Source organism: Diadema setosum, chromosome 1 (assembly GCF_964275005.1).
Source record: "Diadema setosum chromosome 1, eeDiaSeto1, whole genome shotgun sequence".
Taxonomy (NCBI): domain Eukaryota; kingdom Metazoa; phylum Echinodermata; class Echinoidea; order Diadematoida; family Diadematidae; genus Diadema; species Diadema setosum.
The window spans coordinates 14,500,102-14,525,338 of NC_092685.1; the positions used below are offsets into that span (position 1 = coordinate 14,500,102).

The following is a 25,237-nucleotide window of genomic DNA, read 5'->3' on the forward strand; positions in this document are numbered from 1 at the left end:
ATGGTGGTGGAGCAATTTGCATGTTACTGTTGACATCTTTTTCGCAACTGCATTTTTCGTTTTTGGGGTAGACTGATTAGAAAGCTTTCTCTTTTTCAACTTTTTACCCAAGATCTGTTGATTTAAGTTAGTGTTAACTAAGTGTGCAGCCATCATGTTGATGTTGGGAATGCAAAGTGTCCTTCTCTTCGCGATCACGACGCTACTGACCATGATGGTGGTGCGTTGGTACCGCCGGCGCTCCCGGCTGCCGGGCAAGCTGCCGCCCGGTCCGTGGGGCCTGCCGCTGGTGGGGAGTATTTTCAGTTTGGGCAAGCAGCCCCACATGACTCTGATGGACATGGCCAGGAAGTACGGGAATGTCTTTACGTTGAACCTGGCTGGGCAACTCGTCGTCGTGCTCAATGGCTACGACACCGTGAGGGAAGCTCTGGTGAAGAAGGCCGGGGTGTTTGCAGGCAGGCCTCATCTTGCTCTGACACAGGAACTCACCGAAGGACAAGGTACGTTGCACACAGACACACCATAGCCGTGGCGCCATGGATGTTTTAATCGAACTTCCATATCAGTTAGTTCCATCAGATAATTCCCAAGCAAGTTAATCGTTCAACAGTCCTTGTTAGGATATCAGTTAAAGTCCTTGTAAAATGATGACCATCGATCATTTAGTCGGATATTGAGTGTTTGTGTTTGTAAGTGTATTGATGGATAGTGTATTCAGTCATGACGACCTGCGAACCTTTATTAAATTTTCACGAGACTCCACAGAATGTAGATCTAGTCGGCCTTGGGGAAAAGGGACATCTGGGATTAATGGCAATCCTGTCTGTGAGCTAATCAACATAACTGTTAACCTACATACTATTCAGAAAACAATATGCCCTTCCCAGACATATCTGCCTTTATAATTTGTTCACACGAATTTGTCCTAACATGCAGTCATCAGTTACATCATATACAGCTACAATATTTTTTATCTCCATGGTTACATCCAGTAGTCTGAAGTGAAGCTGGCAGCTTGATGGACCACGTCCTGATCTCGCAGGGACACTATGTTATAACATAATAATTCTTTATGAGAGCAGATGATCCTGGCTATAATTAGCCAATACACACCACGATGTATTACAGGAGGCGAGTGCTTCTGGTATGGCCATGGTATACATGTTGTCATGAGGTCAGAGTATTCTTTTTCCAGGTGTAATTTAACAAAAAAGAAGAAGTAAATAACACTCTGAGCATCTTGGTGAAGTTTAAAGAGCCCAATAGCGGATCACAAACTTTATCGTTGCTTCAAATGTATACATCGACCACGCGCAATGCTTTTATGGCCATCATTAAACTGTCGAACATTCATCCTTTATACCATCCATCTCAGAGCAGCGCCAAGGCCAAGGGAAGATAACACTCTCTTGACTTGGTGGTAGGTTACTGAAAGCATAATGCCATTCGTTAAATCACGAACTTCTGCCAAGTTTATTCTGCAGGATTCTCTGTAAAAAGTCGATAGCTTCTCACAAAGAATGATATAAAATGCCTCTCTGTCACTTCACATATTTAACACATGTTTAAGAAAGTATGCAACACATCCCCGGAGCTTTTTGGAAGTTCCTTTACAATACATGAAAAAGAAAATGTAAGAAGGTAATACATTGTAATGATTCAAATACACCACTAGATCTCAGTGTCACATATTCACATTGCGAAAGAGCTTTCTGCTTAGCTCTCTTCCCTGCTCCCTCCCGTCCTCCTCCCCCTCACTCTCTCTATCTTTTCCAGGTTTTGCGAACATGTTGCATTTAAAACTCACTATCAGATTCTAGATGACGTCTAATAAGTTTTGATGCCGGGAAAAAGAGCTGCGTATTTAATCTGACGTGTACAGGAACATCTCTGGGACCTCCGTGAATTAGAGTCAACGAATGCATGTCTCGAACGTTCCCGCTCATGATGGTAGATCTGGGACCGGGTGGAATAAGGTCAGACGATACCACAAAACGACTCCTTCCACCAACGCAGTGATTCATATTTCCCGCCCTTTAACACTTCACCATTTCATGTACATAAAAAACTCTCTTCCTGTGTGCGCTCCGATGCTGAAGTCGCTCATGTCCGAATGTTTGTAGGGAAAGAGAAAACAGACAACAAAACGCGGAAAAAATATCAACGTCTTGCAAATTTGTGCGACGCTGTGGAATAGAATCGGATCGCAATCAATCGATCTATCTACGTAGGGGAAGTTCAATGACGCGCAACAAGGCGGCTAAGCAACTCTCGGTTAATCCATGGAGCTACATGGTTAATCCGACTTGTGACATGCAGTTTTTGCAGACACACACAACACGCACACACCAAAAAACAAACAAACAAACAAACAACAAAACACACAATATATACCTATACATGTACCAACAGGTATATCTGCATGATTGACAGACAGTATACCTCGGTGTGATAATTATCCGCATGCTGTAAAATGCAATAAACAACCGCAAGATAATTGCAGTGTGAGTCATCGGTGCTTGCTATGCATGAGTCCCTTCGATGGTATTCTTCATCTCAACCTATGCGGACAATAATGACATTGTCATGTATTGACTTCGAGGCTATTTATTAAACCCTTCCGAAAGTAATGTTCCCTCGCAAAGGGTGTAACATTTCCTTAAAGTTGAAAAATGCGTCATAAATGAGAACATCGCATAAACATGCTTTGATGTTTTACGTTTCTCTGCAGGACAAGAAAATAGATAAAATATAGTGAAATAGAATAGAGTGAAACATGTTTACGATCAATTCAATTGAATGACTCAGTCTTTGGAAATGTAGCACAGCAAATAGATCTAGGCGACAGGATTGTATCTTTTTTTTCCCTTTTTGAGAAACGGCAAATATATCATACACGTCTTACTGGCGCTCGAAGCTGTAATGCTTACTCAAGTGCAATCGCTTGCTTTATTAAGAATCTTACTGGCCACTGCGGTTGTTCAGTCCGATAGAATAGATACTCTTCGTTCACAGACATCGCGGCAAACGTGACAATGGTGTCAGTTCTGGATTCCGGTATTATATCACAAAGCTCTAATAACTGCAAAATATTCACCCGTGTGCTTGTATTACTGATAATAATCAAAGCCACGAAATCAGACATTTTGCCGGCCAGGTGTACGCGTTCAATGTAAACACGTGTTTCGCTCTTTATAATCTTTTCTTGTTAGCTTAGCCGAGCTCGATTCAATCTTCCGTAGATCGTCGGTCTGTTTTGTCAAAGCGAGGCAGGACTATTGAGTATATAGTCCAAGTACTTAAATGGTGCTCAAATAGGCAAGCCGGTCTTAGATCTGGGTCAATACGTCGTATTGTGTTGCTCCGAGAACTTGACTTTACAGGCTGAGGCCTAGAATTTGCGCTCCCTGTAAGTGCATGCGGCTATTTTGTTTACCCTTAGTTCTCTTCACATCAAGCCCAAGACTTTGATCTGTCGTTGACAAAAGCACCAATGAACACTGCCGCAGACTATAGAATAGTAGAGAATATACCTATTGAAATTGACGCACAATCGAAGCGCAAAACAGGACCAAAGAGCGTTGTCTCGCTGTTCTTGTGGTATCCGTCGCTTCAGCCAGCCCCCTTTTAGTTTGCATTCGAACTTGAGTGAATTATGAGCTCGACTTAATGGGTGCTTTGCAACAAGAAGAAAGCATGGTAAGCAACACTGAATTAAGCCGCGCTACTTACACAAAGCAGAACTTCACGGTGTAATTTATATACCTTCCTCAAATTACTGCCCATAATAGATATATCGACGACGGGTCATAGTAACACATGCAAGAACATATATTCTAAGTGCAATAATACATCTCAGAGTTTCTGAAAAAGGATGAAAAACTAAACCTATGTCGTTCGAGAACTCACATTGTACTCTTCCCTTTTGTATCGAAAATTGAGGTTGGATTTTTTTTTTCGAGGTCCGAATAAATTAACCGGAAATCTGTATTATTGCTTTTCCCTCCATGCATCATAAAGGAGTCTCCAGCTTTATCACTAGGAAAGGTCAGAAATACCTTTACCTTTACAATATATCAGCTTATAAAAGGAATCTAATTTTCAGGGCTGCAGATGCAACACACGAACTTTAATGCACACACGGGTGCGCATGCGCACACAGTTGAGTCTTATGTAAGACCAAACACTTATCATCTGATGGGGCAGTAACATTGAATGCAAGTGAAAATGATCGATATAAGCTATATGATAAACGTGGAAACATCATAAATGGCGAGCGGTTTAGAGTTTATAGTCAAATATTGTACATTTGGGAAATCCCCCTCAAACGAGAGTAGGATCAAACCCTTGTGATTGCTTTCACACTGAATGAATTGTGGGATATATATATATCTACCGTGGGATATATATATATCTACCGTGGGATATATATATCTACCATGGGATATATATATATAAATATATATATATATATCTGTTGATTTCTGAGATACAATGGTGTCAATGACGGTGATTATCCTGACACGGAGCGAGTACAGAACATGCAGCAGAAATCTTTCGTGATGCTTGTCGCTTTGATACTCATTTCAAAGTGATACTCATCAGGTTATGTTGCGTAACTAAATAAGGTTTCAAGTGAATCTTGAAATACGCCTCTGAAGTGGAGAGACAATATATTTTTTTTTCACTATTAAAATAGAACAAAATAATGTGTATCTGCGCTCTCCCCCCCCCCTCTCTCTATCTCGCTGTGAATATAGAATGCCACCCCATTTGGATAGAAATAGAAACTGTTGTGTTCATACAATGTATTCCATATCGAGTATTTTCTGCAGCAGACTGATTAAGTTCGTCTTTGTTGCTCGAAACTGACCAAACTTAATTTTCCCGATCCGGATTGTTGCATCAGTCGAGCCGCGTGATTGTTAAATTGTCTGGAACGAGCGGGTCGTGCATGTCATATGCACTGCTGACGATTTTGGGAAAATATTTCCACTTGCCATCACGTGGGATGGCCCCGGATAATTGAGTCAATTCAGCCATGTGATTCGACGCTTCAACGCGCCATTGCTGCCACACAATATCGACAAAACGTTATAATATTTCCAAAATCCTCACACCTTCTTCGCTCGCGTATTTCACGCAGCATTAGATACCGTCTATGCAGGAGTAGAGCACAATTCAAATATGACTCCACTGTTTGTTCTCTGAATGACAGAACACATTCTGTAAGAACCCGTATATATTCTAAATTGAAACCTTCCTGCCCGCGAGCTGTAATTACCCTTTGCAAAACATTTTGCGAGCGTTAACGAGCGAAAAAATGCCCTTTTTTCATCAACGGTATTCATTATTAATTTTGCTGACACATGTCTTTAGGTTGTGTGAGCGAATGGAAGCAACAGTAAATTGCGTTTCATATGGACCAGCAAATCGTACAGAATTCAAAATGTGAATGATTTTTTGTTTGTTTGTTTGTTTGTTTGCTTGTTTGTACCGTTTTGTGTATAATCTGCACTACGTTACAAGATTTCGATGAAGTTTGAATATCCTATAACTCACTATCTTCATAATATTATTGAAAAACAAAATACCCGTTTTAGGATCTATCGGGTGGCAGTAAACATGTTTTTAGATTTTTATTTCACCAAAAAGGCCGACAACAAGATATTTATCCAAATGCCCACTACATGTCGATTATGGCGTAACTCTCTTCGCATAAGAGGACAGTGTACATCCATCTCATATGTTTGGCACCCCTATACTTGATCCGTCAAATTTTAGATTGGGATCAATCGCCGATCCCTGCAATGGACGTAAATATCATCTATAATCAATCTTTAACATCTCATATATAGTCTGGTACATTTGTCTTGTGCATCAGAAACCGTCATTATCAAACGTATCTGCAAACTGTACGCCTGAATTGCAAGAAATAATCATGTGGTGCAGGTTAACGATTACAACAACTCCGTTATACTGCCGAAAAGCACCCTCTTATGCACCCACACCCACTTGCAAAATATAATTATGGAGCCAGATATTGTATTTCAAATGGGATGATCCTGTGAACAGTGTTGGTGCAATGTTAATCGACTACCAGACGAAGCAAAATTGATAACTCATGTATAGTACGGTTCAAGTGAGTACCCCGCGTGTTACGTAACCTAGAGTCACTAATGACTTAATAGTTGCATCCTCTTCGAAATCCTGTTTCACCTACCACGTTACCGGGCGGCCAAACAAGATTGATGGTTAAAGAACCCTTGCGTACGGAGAACCGTTACCATTGGTCCTCCCCCCCCCCACCCCACGAAAACAAAAACAAAAATTTCAAAAGAAAAATACCCACACACGAATAAAGTAATCAGTGCAATCCGTCTGAAACAAATTTCTTATGACTCACTTTAAAAAGAGAGAGTCACAGTAAAAAGAAAGAAAGTACGATATATTGATTAACTTACGGGACAAAAAAAAAATCTTGTATGTAAATGTGATAATTATTCATTGAGCGATATAAAACCATTCTGTTCCCTTTATAAGATAGCTGGGTGACCCCTAAAATTCACTTCTTTCGTTCGCGTAACGCCTATATTTGTCAAGTGGTCGAGGTATACAACATCTCCTCATGCCAAGTTAAATGTGCTATTTCGGAAGCACAAGTTACGTAACCGAGACACTAAACTCAATCCGTTCAATCTATAAAGGATCACCCGTTCCATTTCTGCGTCATTCTCAGTTTGATCTCGAGCTGTCCACTGCAATATAGCAAGGCAATGTATGCAGGCCAAAATTTGAAAATCTTAAAGTTTCCGAACCATTGAACCATCGGTGCGTCCAGGTAGTTATCAGGTAAAACGCGAACGTTCAGCCCAGATAACCGGGAAAAAAAGAGAGAAATAGAGCTGTCGAAGCTGTAAATCGAGTCCAGTGATATCGAGTGATATGATACTAATTCAGTTGATAGGCACTTGGCCAAGTATTTGAAGAGTATGAAGAAGAGGAGATGATTTCAATGTTGGGCTGTCGATACAGAAGCTGACAATGTTTCTGTCGGTATTTTGCCTTCGCTCTACACAGCCTGAACGTAATGGCGTTCTATAAGTTTTGTCATCACATAAGCGTGGACGCGCAACAACAGCACAGTCAGACGACGAATTCAGTTAATTATTTCCATCGTTTCGTCCAGATGCATTTAATTTGTGGATACATTTCTGCCCTTATCGCTTAATTACAAGGAATGACATAACTTTACCCTGCTGGAAAGAACACAGTGTTCCACAGTGTGAAACACAATGTGAAACACAATGTGAAACACAATGTGAACACATTGTGAACACAGTGTGAAATCTCTTCACACTGTTAAATTCGGACGTTTTAGCATTGTCACGGTGTGAAACAAGACATTACTTCGTGATCTCTCCGTGGAAAACCACATCACAGTGTGAAATCATCTTCACACTGTTAAATTCGAGCGTTTTCACAAAGTCGACTATGTGAACACACTGTGGACCACTGTGTTCTTTCCACCAGGGACAGACGATTGCAGTAATATCGGTGAAATGGACAATCATCACCTTCTGAAATATACTATATTCCTCATTATGAAATCGTATCTGCATTTTGGGTCATTAGGCATTTTTTTTTTTCTTCGTAGGCGACTCTCTAGAACAGAGTGTGTGCATAGGTATGAAGGAACAGACCACTCGGTGTAATAAGCCAGCTCTTTAGCATAAAAGGTCATTTGTACTAACAGGCATGTTATTTTTTTAATTCATTGAGATAGGCACCTGAGATGTAATGATAATTTATGTAATCCTTATAGATGGTGCATGACAGCATATTCACCTCACAGCAATATAGTGTTCATTAAAGTCTAGTTTTTAGCAATATTTACCTCAAAAAAAAAAAATGTTTGTAAATAGGGGTCCTACATCCAATGCAAAGCTCTGAAATGGATACTTCCCCAAGCGTTAAAATTTACATTGACCGACCATTCTAGTCACCTGGGGCCCGTTGCATGAAACTTACCGTTGAATTTCAATGGTAACTACCGTCAAAATTAGGCGTCACAGCCAATCAGCATCAAGGATTATAAAATTTACCGCTAATTTGAAGACTTACCGCTAGAAAGGAGCGGTAAGTCCGGCGGTAAGGGTTTTATGCAACAGGGCCCTGGTCATTCTATGTTTTAACATTAATTCCATAAAAATTGTTTAAGTGTGGGAGACGTATGCATTATGTCGTTTTGAAATCAATTGAAGTGCCTAACCATTGCAATTGAAATAATAAGACAGGTCATTCTGTGAGGACGTGCACTTGAGCTAATTACTATCTGGCTTTTTAGGACTCATCACACACGACTTGATGGGACATGATGTTACGTAATGATATCTCATGACACTTACAGTTGCGTGTAGTTTGAATCGTTAAGACGGATCAATTTAATCTAGCGGACAATGAGACCAACGCCAACATAACTAACGTAGCACGTGCTCGAGGAAATTAAATTATAAGAGGGTTCTTTATTGTTTTTTCCTTCATGAGAATATTACCGCCCTTTGCAGTTTGATCCATACCCGGAGTGTAAAGAATCATTACGTTCGTTCCCATACAAGTATAGCGTACTGGGGATAGGGTTGACGACGAAAATGGATGTATCGCTCAGGATGTTGGCTCAGGTTTTGGCGGTTTGCTGCGGGACAGGTCCCCGCAGGGACGCAAGGAGGTGGTCCGGGTGAGTCAAGGTATGCCTTGTTGGTATCCTGGCTGATTCCGAAGTGCCGAGATGGTAAAGTTCGTATTTAGTCCCACTGTGACAGGAGAGGACGTTACAAGGTCGGATAAACCTGTGACGAATTTAGTAGCCATCAGTGTGCTAAATAGCCTGGAATTAAATGCTTTTGACATAAAATATAATTGATTTCAAACGTGCGAGAGTATTTTGACCTTCCACTATACTCTAAAAATGACCAAAGGTTTGCTGTACTTTGAAATGCAGGTAAATGTACTTCTGGTCAGCAGAGAGCCTCAGATATCGAGGCGTGTAAGATGTGCAGGTGTGCTTAAAGTCACGTGACACCGTCTGCTGACCATGTACCAGGTACCTCACAGGTACCGCTTGACCGATGAGGTCTCTCTAACCTCCCTGGCTTGACCGTATCTGTCTTGAAAGTTTCTTGCTCTTCTCATCTCAAAGCTGTCACTGCAGGTGCATTATCTAAGTGAGGCAGCTATACTTTCCACACGTCATCTTTTAGACGTCCTAATGGAAAGGTAGCATCCGTCAAAATTTTTGCAGAGGGGATCAAGTTGTGCGAAAACGGCGACTCCTTACAAAAAAAAAAAAAGGCGACTCCTTACAATGTGAACAGAATGAATCGTGATAATCATAATATTGTCGGAATGTATCAAATACAATTTTTAAGGCTCTACCTACTGTAGAACCCAAAGATGCCCCTTTCATTCGAAATATGGATGTACAACGCCCACACACACCTACGCACGGACAAAGTTACGTTTTGCCTTTGGTTACCTCTCAGCGTACGCACAGTCGCCGAAGACCAGTTAAGACAATGGCAACCAGACAGGCGTTTTGCACAATTTCACGCACGCCCTAAGGAGATACACAACACTTACTGGGCTTTAGAATGACACAAAAAGTAAATCAAACACAGTGCTCGCATAATGTTCTCCATTCTCATTCTCGAGGTCAAGCATTTCTCTTTTACTCAACGTGACTTTACACTCTCGTGTAAGGCAGTGGGATGGTCTACTGGTATCACAACCGCCTTGGCTCGAGAGCCAGGGAGGTGGCCACCTCCCTGCTAGAACTCTGCCGAAACAACGCGCCTTGAATTTTCTACAGTTTATTTAGAAGAGTGCTGCTCATGTTGAGAAAGCACCTAAAAAAACTAGAGACAACAGTGAAACCAAAGACCAGGACTGATCTGATATCACACGCCGCTTGCCGCGATCTTTAATTTCAGGTGAGACCTTGATTTGTTTAGTCTGGCTTCCAGGCGGTATATGCATGAATCTTTTTAAACTAAGAAGGAAATAAAAAGTCTGGAGGCGAGGAGGAGAAGGAATAGAAAAAGAAGAAATGCGTAAATACAAGGAAAAGGGAAAGATATGGAGGACGTACAGGAAAAAAGGAAAATAAGAGGAAAAGAGAGGAATGAGAGGAAGAAGCAGGAAAGAGTGAAGGCCCCAAGCACATGAATACTTCAATCCGAGGCATTGCATTTGTCACAAAAGGATTAGTGTGACGAAAATTTAGTGAGATTCAACCAACACTTCATGACTTACTCGTATCCCTTTCTTTCCATTTTGTTTCAAGTCATCGTATCTTAGCCCTCCCTGATGATCTCCAGAAAATGGTGAAATCACTTGAAAGATATCAACTATGATAATTAGTTCGTACTCCGATTTTGATTTGATTTGAATGACAGCAAAGAAAATAATCACAGAAGAGGATTTATGGAAATGAAGAAAAATGACATTCCGAAAATCTACTGCATTGTATGTAGATCCAAATTTGTTTAGGAATAAAGACGTTGTGGCACAAATATTGACAATATTCAACCAATCGCCTTGCTTTGAGCTTACTTCTTTATCAAACATGGTATTTTGCGTTTGTCAAATACTGTCTCTTTGCAATGGAAAAAAGACAAATAGAAATGAAGACGAGCGATGAGACCATGACAGCTGCGCAATGGTCGATGCCAAGCTGACAGCGATAACATTGCAATTAGACACGCGACGACAGAGCGCTGTAACAACGGACCGTCATCGGGAGTCTTCTTATATACCAACACAAATATCATATATCTGGTGCTGTAATGATGGAGGAAACAGTTGAATGAAGTTTTGGGAGAGAAGTATGACATGGACCCATCAAGGGATGAGGTCGAGAGGACGAGTAGGAGGATGGAAGAAGAGGAGGATAGGGGAGAGAAGATCGCAGTGATTATTGTTTGTTGAGGAGGTTCGCCCTGCCGACTCCTCGTTCGTCAACTCTTACTCGAGCGCTCCGCATGCCCGCTGTGCCTTCTCCAGGGTGTTCGGATGAACGTGTAACAGCAAGATGGGGGGCATTGCCCCTATCTCCGAACCGCAGAGTAGAAGGGAGAGAGAGAGGAAAAAAAAAACATAAGAGAGAAAGAAAGATGGGTAAAGAAGGCGAGAGAGCGAAAGAAAAGAAGAAGGTTGTTAATAGTGCAATGATAAAGGCAACGTCAGGTTTGACTCTCTCTGTCGAGAGAATAGCCCTGATAAGACGTAAGTGTCAACCAACGTGTCACAACAATATATCAATCTGTCTATGTTAATCTCTTCATATCTTTCTATTCATCTCCCTCCACACGCAAATAAATGGAATTATAACACACACACACACACACACACACACACATATAATAATGATGATGATAATAATAATAATAATAATAATAATAATAATAATAATAATATATATATATATATATATATATATATATATATATATATATATATATAATGTATTCAATATTATTATGTATTCGTAATCGCAAGGTTTTTTTTTTCAATTTAACGCAAAACTCATAAATTTATATACTTAATGAAATATAAAAAAAGAAGAAGATGGAAACAAAAAAAAGAAAGGTAAAAAGAATGTATACGTTACAGACAGAAAGGGATCAAGAATCGGATGACAGAGTATTTATAGAATGAGCGATTTCGGGGTTTCCCCGTTCATGTTTACGTCCATTATGTTCAGTGTATCAATTTTCGCCGCTCCTTATACTTATCGACTGGGCGTCACGTCAAAAAGCATTTGGATTACAGTATTATTATTATTATTATTATTATTATTATTATTATTATTATTATTATTATTATTATTATTATCATTATTTTGTTTTTTTCCTATGCTTCAGTCAAAGTCGAACTAGTCATTGTTTGAGTAAGGAAAGCGACATTCCATACATTAAATCACATTCGTATAAAAGTCATTTTTCGATGATCTTTGTGTACGTCGCTTCGTTAACTGACAATAGATAAATTCTTAGAGTCAACCTAGATGCATTCTACATTTGCACTCATAGAATGTATAGAGGAAAATCCAATAAGCAAGATATTTGGTATAAAACAGTCCATCAGCGAAAGCGTAGATATATTTGAACAATACAATAATACTATCTTTTTTTCGTCTATTTGAATGGATTGCAAAAATAAAAAACCAACGCATGATAATATGTCAATGTTATTCTTAATGATACATCGCATAATTAATTGGATTGTATTTCATTCAAAATCGCTACCTTTATTTTGTCTAAACAGAATACAAATACAAATGTTTGCATTTGTATTTGCTTCATGACATTTCATCTTTTTTGTACAAATCGGTTATGCTACTTTGATATGGAAACGAAATGAAATGACTTAGGTGGAATTATGTCAAGGATATCACATCTTTGCTTTAACTTCAGTCCATAAGATATATTATTGCCTTTTGCAAATGCTATAGTCCTATAGATCAAACTATTGACCGGACTAGCTGTGTAAAACGAATACATTCCTTAACTTTACACCTACACGTAAAAAGTTTTCGGCAGTGTCTGGAGGGAGTGAGGTATAACACTACAATTTCAGTCCTTGTACGCTTGATGTGGTACTTTAACAATGAATGGTATGTTTTGACATGTTTTTTCCATGAGAGCTAGGAGTTAGCATGGAGGTTACAATCTGTCGATTTCTGTTAGAGGTCTCCGAGGATGTTTTGCGAATGAGAGGCTAATAACTCTTGAGGCCGGAACCCTCGTGTGACAAGGCCTGTCAAAATGTATGACCGAGAAGTTCCTGTGATGTCACTTCAATTTGACGATTGTTTAAGGTGTCTACCAGCCGACAGAACATTTTTATTTTCGAGTAACTCCTCGAAATCGAATATTTCATTATGTTTAGAGTGGATAAGTCGTCATCAAATCAATTGAATTCGAATTGAAACTTCATTGTCAATATCACATTTAATTTTTCAACACAATTAAAAAACAACAACAAAATGTAATACGAAGATATATAAAAATACATATATTTGTGTTTTTTTTTTCAATCGTTGCATTATTGGAAAAGAGAGTATAGCGACGTCTGTTCAATGCGAAGATTGTGTGCTCAACAAACCGATGCGGCCTTCTACAAACATTTAAGGAAACACAGGGACGAAGTTTAGAGCATTTGATATTCATTTCTTACCATACTGATATAATCACACGCAATTAAATATGTCGTCAAACATTTGAACCACCTTTACAACGCAGATAATCCATACGTTAGGGAATGATAAGTATATTCGCCCTCTTGACACGATCGTCTACCCTAGATTATTTCAACAAGATGTTACAAAATCCAATGGATGAAATCCATTCTTGACTGTTTGTACATTTTTGCTCTTGCATTGGAGGCTTTAATTTTCACAGAATTTACCCGGATTTTGTCACGTATCTCGATTGATTGAAATAACTCAGATGGGATTTATCTAGTAGTGCGACTAAGGTGTATCATGATATAGCGGGTGACCTCGGGTAAAGTGCAAGTATCCTTAGTCCCAACGCGCGCAAGAGTGTAAGTGTTCCTCGCAGTTTGATGCCGCAGTCTACCCATCTCACTGCATGGCCATGGAGACAAACAAGTCTTTTCTAAGCATCTAACCCCCATTACGTGATTAGTTTGCCGAAACGAGCTGTTCACGGCCTGGAGATGCTAACATTGATATTCAATTCCCATTCTATGCAATCAATTTGCACGAATTTAGCCTTTGACGGATGATGAATCCGATTACCCAGACGCGGCGAAGACCAGACGTTCGGATCTGTAACCTGGCGCAGACGTCATAAGGGTTTTCTTAAATCCGTCGATGTACACCGATGGAGGACGCTTTATGTGCGAAGCAGTTCGCTGGCGAAGTGTGTAAGGTGCGCTTTGTTAACTGGGGCCGTCGCAAATCACAGGCGCAAGCATTCTAACAGGATCCTTCATCCTAGGTACCCGTCTGCTAAAATGATTTCTTGCCGCGCTCAAGAGGGGCAAAACAGAATCATGGCTTGCCTATCTTCTTGTGACGGAAATGTAAATAGGTTAAACGACTTTCTAACGAGCTGATGTACTAATAATGGGAAAATAATGCGCATGTGTTTCTTAGATCTTACCAAATCTTCGCGGCTAGCAACTTACATTATGTTGGAATGCTTGCAGCCAGCGTCGAGATGTAGAATCCAGAAGTGACGATCATAATATAAGGCTAACATGCTTCTCATTTATTTATGAACAGTTCTCTACAGGATGATAGAGCCATCAATTTATGAAAATGTACATTTCTGTGCATAACCAGATCCTAGCACATTATGTAAATACAATTCCTCTCACAGTCTGCAACGCGAAATAGATTGCTAGTAGATTTGTTTGTTTGTGTTTTTTTTTTTCAAAAGCAGACTTATTAAAGGACTGAGGATCTGCATGTCTTGTTCTGTAAGGGTTCTCAGTGACAGATTACATATGATGGAACTCTCAAAATTTTGCCAAGAACGGTACAAATGGAGAGCCTAGCATGTCACTGAGTGGATGCGACAGGCCGATGCGTATCTCAATGAGGCAGATTGCAAGGACACGGGCAGATTTTGGCGGTAACAAAGTTTGTCGCAGCTCCTTCGCGCGCCCTTTTCTCGCCGTTTTTCGGTCAATTGGTGTAATCCTGCGGCATCCTGTGTCCAATGGACCGCTCGCTTCTTACCCTGTGCTTCGTAATCGATCTTGATGGTGGGTTTATTCTGACTCGGGGATGGAAACACTTTCTCTATTTTTTGTAGTTTAAGGAGAAAAGCGCTAATTCATCATCCTCCTTAGCTAACTGGCTATCCTGGCGGGGCTTACAGGGAACGACAGACGTAATCTAGGTTCGTTAAACCGTTGGTTAGAGAGAAGTATGCTTCTTGCTGACTTACAACATTGACTGACGGGCTTTCCGACCCAGCGATATGATCCGCAGGTGTTGACAGACGTTCGCGAATAAGGTGATCGGTGATACCAATCTAAATATAACGTTTGTTAACCAGATTGGGGTATTTTAAACACAACTTGTGCAGTTTTCGGGAAATTGAACATTGGTGAAGAATGGAATAACCACGTCTGCAGCACAGGCAACTTATTGGGTATACGTGCGTTGGATAGCAAGCTCTTTTACATTTCATGAATGCGTGTTACATCTATGGATTTTCTTTTAGCGGTGCCGCTAGAAAGTAGTATTGGTTGAGATGGTTTGGTATTGTTGTGATCAGCAGGGATAAGGATCAGTAGTGTAACAACAATTATGGCAGTAGAAAAGAGGTAATGGTGGTAGAATCAATTGTAGCTATAACTGTAGGAACAGTAGTAAAGCAGCAACCGCCGCAGAATGCAATATAATCGGCATAATAACAGGTAAATCTATAGGCAAAAGAGCTGGGATAGCATTCGGGTATATGGCTACGACTTACAAATTTCATGAATACTTTTAGACTTTCCAGTAACGCTCCATTCTAATGGTGAAATCATTCCCGCATTGATGTTAAGTAAAGCAAAAAAAAAAAAAAAAAATAATAATATTTCGACATCATCTATGAATAGCTAACCGTTGAAGATGAATGAGCCAAGTACCTCAAGACCTAAGCGTCGATTTTCCGTGCTGTATAGCTCTCAAGCATAATGCTGTGTGCGGAAATAAACATAAGATGCTTCATTTCAAATATTCAGACATCTTGTCTGTTACACGAGTCTGACTTGCTCTTTTGCATAATACTTCGTCTGGGTGGTTTGTCTCACCACCGCCATCCCTGTTAATCATAGTCATAAAACTCATCAAGAGAGGGTTACCAGCCATTTTTGCCAATCGACGAGTATCGATCGTCTGCCGATGTGTGGGCCAGCGCAATGCAGTTTGAGCACTGGCGGGGCCCGGAGATCGATATCACTATTGATTGCGATCGATGAGGTGACAATGGGTTGATGATTGCTACAACGCTTAGCTTGTTTTCGTTCACCCGTCTTGTTTATATTTTCATCCTATCACTCGTACCTCTTGTCAGTGGTATGAATACCTCATTCAATCTAGGACCTTGTGCAGTGGCCATTACGAAACGTGTTTTAAATAGCGCGGTAAATCCATTAAAAAAAAGAGAGAGAGAATTAAGGCAAGAAAAGAAAGAAAGCTGAAAAACATCGACACAGCACTTAATTATTTTCTCAAAGCCCCGTCACTACATTGTAGAGAGTAAACATGCTTTTAAAGTGCTGTCAAACGCTCAGACCCTTTAGCCTATCTATACCATGTCCTGACTATACGTGTAGATAATCAAGTTGACATTACCATGGCAAGCCATAAGATGACTTCACCGTATCAGGCGACAATCGTCTGTTGTAGTAGTACAGTTTTGAATTGAGTTATTGAGTTGGAAAGGTTTTATGCAATTCTTTATACCGTCAAACACTTTCTACCACCAAATATACGCACTCAGACGAACACACATCCACACGTGTACTTGTACATGTATAATATATATATATATATATATATATATATATATATATATATATATATGTTATACATTTACGTAATATGATTATATATATATATATATATATATATATATATATATATATATATATATATATATATATATATGCGTGTTGTGTGTGTGTGTGTGTGTGTGTGTTTGTGTGTCTGTGGTTTTTTTTTGTGTCGGGATGTGCGCATAAGTTTGTGTTTACAGTAAATAGTTGGCGTGTGGATGTGAGTATTTTTATTCTCACTTGAAAATGACTGTATGACCGGAGTGTCACTTTGGCAATTACAACGTAAGCGTGGAAATATGACTACTCCGGGTCTGTATCAATTTTCTCTCCATCGCTCTCTCTCTCTCTCAGAGATCATAAATGATTTCCGCATGTTTACTCACAGACTGTTAAATAAAAAAAAAAATCGTGATGTTAGCTTCTTTAGCCGTGCTAGTTCCGCCGGACTGCTGACAGGCGATTCGTGATGCCCGCGAATTCCGTTGTATTCCAGATGTGTTTGTGTACGTGATTGCTGAATTCTCGAGAATATACCGTGACAACGGTTGGGGCGCATGCACGCAAGACGCACTGTTCGGCAACTTGAACCTGTTTTGGTCTTAAAAGTGGGCTGCAAACCGGAACCGCTACTTCCCCTGTCTCGTCCGAATTATAAAAATACATCACCCAACCTTACTGGCTGTCTGTGGTTGGTCACTCCATAGTCGACGGAAGCAGTTGTTGTTTTCTTGTTGTTATTGTTTCGCTGTTTACTCAGCCGTCAGTACTTGCCTGTAAATGGACACGTCTCTCTTAACGGCGTGCAGAATCAGTGTTGTTTACCCAATTTTAATGTAAGCATATATAAAAAAAGATAGAGGTGAGATACACGGGCTCAGATACGTTACATGACAATCTAGCACACTGTCTTTTAACGCCGAGTTTAGGTTAGTAATGGCTGTCCGCCTGGTGATTTTCAAGAACATAACTGGACTTTCCTGTTTAAAAACGATCTCCTTTCTGCTGCCTGGTAGAGCGAATCGATAAATATTGATACCATATAGATGCTAAAATTTTAATCGTTCACTGGTTGAAGTGGCCAGATCAGTTGCAAAGTTCGTAGAGGACTGTTGTACTTTACATTACAGATCTGTGAACGCATAACTTTTCCGAGAAGATGGATAGCATTTCCTTTAACGGTTCATTAAGACATTCTTGCGGGGTTTTTTTTTCGTGAGTTGTTATACTGTCGGTATATACATGTACATGTGCACAATACTTAGAAAGAAAGATAGATAGATATGTATTCACAGTCATAGCATTGCTTTTCATTGAATACACTTCTCATGCTGTATCAATATCATACAATAATACTGTTCAATTAGATTTTAACAAATTTTGATTTCCCATCAACAAAACGCAACGTAACCATGAGCAAGGTAGCAAAATAATGGCATCTATGTTATAATCCTTAACACTATAGTATTTGATAATACATACTTGTTAGTCGGACAGCAAGCACAGAGAAGGGAATTATACTTCCTGTAGTCTGCGACTCCGTGCCCTCTCACCCACATAAATGTATCCTTGTATAAATCGTCTTCGTATATCTCATCTTGTTCAGGAATTGTCGTGGCGGATAGTGGGCCCGTTTGGCGGGAACAGCGGCGATTCACCCTGACGTCACTGCGCAATTTCGGCTTCGGTCGGCAGAACTTCGAAGGCGACATCCGGGAGGAAATAAAGCACATGCTTGCCGCCTTCAGGGAGAAAGATCACTCGTCCTTCGACGCCGACCACATCGTCGAGATCGCCGTCTCCAACGTCGTCTGCAACTTCAACTTCGGACGGCGATTCGATTACCAGGACCCCAAGTTTCAGCTCCTAGTAGACAGCATTTACAGGTGAGGGCCATGATGAGAGTTATTTCGTTTAGCTGTAGACTACATTATAAAGAGGACTGACCTTATGAGCGTCGTTTGTATTGGAGATAGCGCTCAAAGGGGAGAGCGATAGGATTTCATGTTTTCGGTAGACAGAATTTAAACGTTTGAAAGCGACAGAGGGTCGTGCGTTTAGTAGACGGACTTTTCAGAATCATCGGTACACAGCATTTGTAGGCGAGTTCGACAGGGTCGTCTTTTTCTGAGGCACCGAGTGCATGGGGGAGCAGTACTGAGGGTGCTACTTTTATTAGACGAAATTTACTGGTCAGAACGATTGCATTTATTTAACGGCATACAGGAATCACATAAGATGGAATATATAGAAATTATCAGGAATCATGAGACTTATGTTCTGGTAGATGATATTTTCAGATGAGACGGACCGAAACTCAAGATAAATTCCACAGTCGATGGAGCCTTGAATCTGAATAAGATTGGTGTAGTAGGCCCCATATTTCGCTTTTCTGCTTCACAGGGGTACAGCACTCTACATTTCAACAAATTATAATTATCACTGAGGAAAAGCGATGTATATATGCTGTATGCCACCCTACATGTTTGCTCGTTTTGCTTATACTTTGAGTGGATGGCTGGTTGTCGTTTCTTGCTAGTATAATGAAGTCTTGATTCCCGCTATCCTCGCGTATATATATATCTCAAGGTGTGCTATTATTATAGTCGCTTTTCCTATATCGCCTTGGTTGTTACGACGTAATTATTACGCTTTGTACCGGATGAGTAGGTTTTATGTTTCAATAAAATTCTGCCGGAGAATTATTCCCGCGCCTTCCTGTCCTTCAAATGCCTCATTACAATAGTGGGTTGGTACCTGGAATAACTATTGGATATCTCAATCGGGGAGGTATAAGAAGAATGATCCCACTTTCGACTCTCTCAGTGACATGAGCAAGAAATCCACATACATCAAGGTGCAGCAGACGAATGTTATTTTGGACCCTTACACCTCGCGCCTTTTAGTTTCTATTAATCACTGAAACAGATTAGTGGGCAGTGCTACATTATGAGAGTAGGAACTGGGCTGTGGTGCAGTCCGCCCCGTTCCGCATCATGATTCAACTGCACGGTTTTGCCCATACAATTGCAACATAAACAGACAAGTATTTGCAAGCTACAATTTGTCCATATAGATGAACAATGATTTGACAAAGCGAGGAAATGCAAAACTATAAAACACCGTTGCGTCACACACGGATAGCAGGTCTTCCATTCAGTGTTAGTCATGCGTCAAGGACTACATTGTTTGTTCTAATCTATTTTTACTATTTACGGATGATTTTGTGTACAAATTTTATGACCTATTTTCTTCCACTTATAGTATCCTTCTTGTCCATTCCTTCGAAGTACTAAAACAAACAATCATACATCGACATACAGTCATGATATCAGTCATATGTGGCTGCATTGTGAATGTTATTCTATGTAATTTGTGGTCACAATATTCGTTCATCTATGAAATTTGTGGTCACATTATTCTTTCATCTATGAATAATAATTTTTTTTTCATAACTTGTTGCTATTATTAAATTGACTCCCTATCAGAGAATGGGGTTGACTCTGCCATGATCATTACTATTTTGTTTGTTATTATTATCAATATCATAATTATCATCTATTTCATCTTCTCTCAAACATCGATCAAATGCCAGGTTTGCAGAGATTGGCACAAACGCGGCGGCCATCAATTTCTTCCCCTTTCTGAAACACTTCCCCATCCCGGAGATCCGCGAGGTGTTCGAGATCGACAAGGTGGTGCGCAGCTTTCTGCAGCGCATGATCGCTGAGCACAAGGAGACGCTGGACGAGGCCAACCAGCGTGACTTCATCGACACCTACCTGGTGGAGATTCGGCGGCGGCAGGAGGTACTGCTTTGTTAGAATCTATAGTCATCTAAACACAGTAATAATAGGGTGGTGATTCGACTCAGTCGGTAGTGCGTCGGCATCCAGATCGAAAGGACCCGGGTTCGATTCCCGAGTCTAATTGAGCAATGTTGTGTGTAAACATACCGTCCCCTCTAGTAAGAGGCAAAACACTCCGTCCCTCGGGATGTACATGAAATGGAGGTCCCGTGAGTCCACAACTCATGAACGTAAAATATCCCTATTCCTTCCCTTCATTCATTCATTCATCGCAAAAGCAGAGCACATATTATTAACCCGGTTAAGTGGTCCCGCCTCACATCCAACTGGTTCCAGTTCAGTGCAGCTGAATATGGGCTATCCAGCCATCTTCTCAGATAAAAAATTGAACAAACAAGAAGTAACAAGACAAACAAAAAGTAACAAAACATTCAAAATAATGCAAAAAATAAGATGAGGCATGCATGCAAATCAAACAAACAAGAAATCAGACAGACAGCAAACAGACTATAGATCCCACGACCCACCGCGCCAACTTTGTTTAACTCCTCTGTATGCCTTCCCTGCGCACATGCACCACCATAAGGCCGACAATTGTTATCTTGTGTTATCGGCTTTCATAGCCAGATGTAGACATAGTCTTGGATGGCCACGAAGGTCGGCGTGTTTTCATATTGCATTCATTTCATTCAAGTGAATGTCACCTCTTATATCAAGTCCTATCTTCTGATATCTGTGGTTAGATCGGCAATTGGATGTGCTGACACACTGACTGATTAATTTACATCGCTCGTAAACTGAATATATTATGAAGGTGAACTTCGATACCAAATAAGCTCGCTTCATAATATCATTAAAAAAGGAAATGTGGTTTAGATGGTTTATGTATTCGTGTCTTGACCGGTCTGATAAACAACGTTAGCTTTGATGAAGAATCAATTTAAGGAGTCAGACTATATGTTCATATGTTTTTGGAAATGTGTAGATACATAAAGATGCAGATATGATGAAATATAATGTATATTCTTTTGTGTGTATGTGTGTGTGTATATAGGCCTTAAAACGTGGAGAGCGCATCAGTGAAGCGGACGAGTCATTCACCGAGTCGTATCTGTTCCATATCCTGAACGATCTCATATTCGCTGGCACGGAGACGATGAGTTCGACAATCCGCTGGGCCATTCTCTACATGATCGTCCAGGTAAGATGTGACATCGAAGATCGCCAGACCTTAAACCCGTAATCGTAACAGATAGATAGATAGATAGATAGATAGATAAATAGATAGATAGATAGATAGATAGATGGATAGATAGATAGAGTATAGATAGGTAGCTGATTTCGTCACAACTGCCCAGGCGTGCGTACGTACAGTCGTAACCTACGTATTCATCTATTTGTGTCTGACGAATATTTTCCCTGTCTCGCTCCCACTTGCTAATCACTGTCTAAATAATTTGGCCATTTAGCCCACGTATTGTTCAATCATCAGACTCCGGCAAAGGCCTTTTATCATTAATCGTGCCCTCGAGATATTTCTCGTTGATTATGTGCCTACACAAAGGGTTGAACACTGTTGTCATTGAGGCCCCGATACACGTACGTGTGTTTTTATCAGTGAGTGTTCATTAGTGTTTTTAGAGTTGTGTATGTGTGTTCATTAGGCAAGCCTTGCATGCTTTCCACCATGCAGCAGAACACAAATATTTCCTTCCCAAGATATCAACTCCGTCCACATCTATCATCAGATTGTCGTCTCGTGTATATACTAGAGCAATAGGAAACTTTATTTTTTGACTCATTGCCTGAGGGAACAACGGCAGAGTCTAGTACCAAGTCTCTAAGGAGATTGTTAGGATTTCATGAGGAATAGGTAAACATCATTCACGTCAAATCTTGTCAAACTCAGTAATGAGCGAAATGAAACAGCCATTGCATACACATAGCAACTTTCGCCACCGAAGAGGTACGCGAGCCAACGTAATAGCATGACTCTCACCTGTTTTGTTTTTTTTTTTTGATTTTTCTTTTTGCTGTCATGTTGAAAAAGCAATCGGCTTCGCTCTATTGCAAATAATTGCACCACGTGAATTTGAATAAAGGAATTGCTTTCTATCACAAGTCGTATCAGAACACAAGCTCATAGACACACACACGTTATGAAAATTGTTGTAGTTTGGCGACTCGGATGTTTAAGCAGGTCTCGTGTCTCCTCCCCCTCTTTAACTTGGTATCTGGTACGCATTTTTTTTTTGAACTTCGTCGTTACATGTACCTTTTATCACAGATTTTCTCCGCATGTCCTCCCTTATATCTCGAGTTAGATCTACGCATGTCATGTTCTAATTGTTTGCGTTTCTTCTTTTCCACTGGTAAATTGGCAGCCGGACATCCAGTCCCGGGTCCAAGCCGAGCTCGACTCCGTGGTGGCGCCAGGCGACCTTCCGAGTTGGCGAGATCGAAAGAACCTGCCCTACACCGAGGCGACGTTGATGGAGATCCAGAGGATGGCCAACATCACCGCCCTGACTTTCCCGCACAAGACCACGGAAGACACCGAGCTGTCGGGTTACAGCATCCCCAAAGACACCCACGTGTTCGTCAACCTCTACTCTGTCCACGTGGATCCGACACATTGGGCAGAGCCGGAAAAATTCCGACCGGAGAGGTTCCTGGTCGACGGCAAAGTTGTGCACAGACCGGCTCTCATGCCATTCTCGGCAGGTATGCTCGCTTCCTCTTATGACGTAGTGACTACGTCAGAGTAGATCGGTTCATATCTTACGTTGTCTCTGATTTAAGGAATAGTTGTCATTTACCCCCTCGTCAGTTTCGAATATGAGGAACAGCACAAGGGCAAGATTCCATAGAAATCTTGATTTTTTCACTTCAGCCCTTAATCACATTATCTGTCCATTTTCCTGTTTTCTTTTTGTATCAATTCTCTCTGTACATGTACTTCAATAATGCAGTTTCCCCCATTAGTTCATGGCATCAATAGGTATTTGAATGTTGTCGTAGTTTACGATCTTTCGATGCCTTACTTCTGTAAACTCACTTTCTAGTCAAGTTTTCAATTCCTATTTATTGTTTCTCATATTTCTCAAAATAGGAAACACCTTTGTAAAAGTATTTTACGTACGATTATAACATTATGTTAACAAGGAAGAGAAACACAATTAAAAGCCACACTGCAATTGTAATTTGTGAGTGTCAGATAATAATAAAACAAGTGAAAACAAGAGAACTGTAATGGAACCGACCAGACAGCGTATTTGTAAAGCTGTAGGATAAACAATTAAGAGATATACGGAATACGAGGAGGGGAAACGTTGTTAACACATTTGTCATGATGAACTTGGTACTGTCGTATGAATGGGAAAGAAAGAGATTTTATACCGAAAGTAATGAAAAAAAAAAATTGGTGCAACAATCATAATTTCAAACATGTATTTGGCCAGTTTTCTTGAGTCTTTTTCATCTTCCAGTCACCCGTCTTCTTTCTATCACTATTTTCGTCACTTTTGTATGTGAATATATCATATTTACATTACGTATCACCACGTACATCACAGCAGGCGATTCCTGTCCCATAATGATTTGTTTTCGTGTGTATTTTGTTTTCCTTACAGGCCGTCGTGCCTGTCCCGGTGAGACTCTGGCACGCATGGAACTCTTCCTGTTTTTCGCTGCTCTACTCCGATTCTTCACACTCGTGCCCGCACCGGAGAACCCTAATCCGAGCATCGACAAGAATTACGGGATCAGCCTCAACCCCAAATCGTACAAGATTTGCGCTATCCCCCGCCAGTAAGGCCTAAGACTTTTTTTTTTTAATAGACACTCAAAGAGGATGTTTTATGGATGGAAGCAGCTTCATACTGGAGCAATGTCGAACTCCCAGAAGAAATAATCCGTCCAAAGAGAGGAAGAGGGGAACCCCCCCCCCCCCAAGAAAACGCAAATTGTGAAAAGAGAATGCTGGGTGATGATGAAAAGTGCATAGACTGGACATAAATTTGGCGCATATTCCTGTATGAGATGCCAGCGTTTTATTGATACTGTGAGAAGAGCCTACTTCATGATATGCGGTGACATTTGACTGTTTGGAGCGGTGCGGCCATCATTGGACTTCAGCCTCCGATAGCGTGTCGTGTAAATAGCGATTAGTTCGTGACATGTGGACAAATTTACTATGCAGTTTTCTAGATGGTTATACGCAGCTGATAAAAAGTAATCGAGGATTTATATCAATACACATCGACGTTCTTGTTTGCATTGTGTGAGGAATAATTTATTGATGATGTTAATATACCACGCACAAGTTTGATTTCATATTCGGTGTCATGGAATGTGCTCAAACTGGTTATCCTGTCGTATTTCACTTCTATTCCAAGAGAAACTGCCCAATGAACAGCACCGCATTAGCTCTTAAATGGTGTAACTGTATGAATCTAATCTTTACAGTTCTTGATATAATTATGTTTTGAACATCATCCTCTACACGGATGTTCTTTGTTACAAAGTTGAACTTTGTACAATAACATACCTAATCAAGCCACTGCCTTTCCTAAAAAAAAAAAAAAAAAAAAAAAACACACACACAAAAACCCTCAAACAAACAAAAACAATAGCGGAACAACGAACGTTAAAGACAGGACAACCTAGGATTATGTTATTATGCTTGAATACTTGTTTTTTGGTAAATTATAGTATTATGATCGACTATTTAATTTCCTTGTTTCACACTACGTAATGTTGCACCTTCATTCACGCTTTCTGTTTCTTTTATCTTTACAGATATTATATATGATATTTATACACGATAATTTTATGGATGT

At 40.3% G+C, this 25,237-nt stretch overlaps 1 protein-coding gene across 1 annotated transcript; it reads left to right on the forward strand.

Annotated features, from left to right (window-relative positions):
* LOC140227242 (cytochrome P450 2J2-like) lies at positions 1-24,629 on the forward strand. Its single transcript, XM_072307667.1, has 6 exons — positions 1-503; positions 18,194-18,473; positions 20,183-20,396; positions 21,451-21,597; positions 22,781-23,120; positions 24,029-24,629. The coding sequence occupies exons 1-6, from the start codon at positions 155-157 to the stop codon at positions 24,208-24,210; spliced, it is 1,512 nt and encodes a 503-aa protein (XP_072163768.1). The 5' UTR covers positions 1-154; the 3' UTR covers positions 24,211-24,629.
* The last annotated feature ends 608 nt before the right edge of the window (positions 24,630-25,237 follow it).

What these genes read in the sequence shown, in the direction of transcription:
- LOC140227242 (XM_072307667.1), top strand. Translation starts at nt 155, where the DNA reads ATGTTGATGTTGGGAATGCAAAGTGTCCTTCTCTTCGCGATCACGACG. An exon ending in GGAACTCACCGAAGGACAAG is followed by an intron (nt 504 to 18,193) that starts GTACGTTGCACA and finishes CATCTTGTTCAG; the next exon opens with GAATTGTCGTGGCGGATAGT. An exon ending in TCTCATGCCATTCTCGGCAG is followed by an intron (nt 23,121 to 24,028) that starts GTATGCTCGCTT and finishes TTTTCCTTACAG; the next exon opens with GCCGTCGTGCCTGTCCCGGT.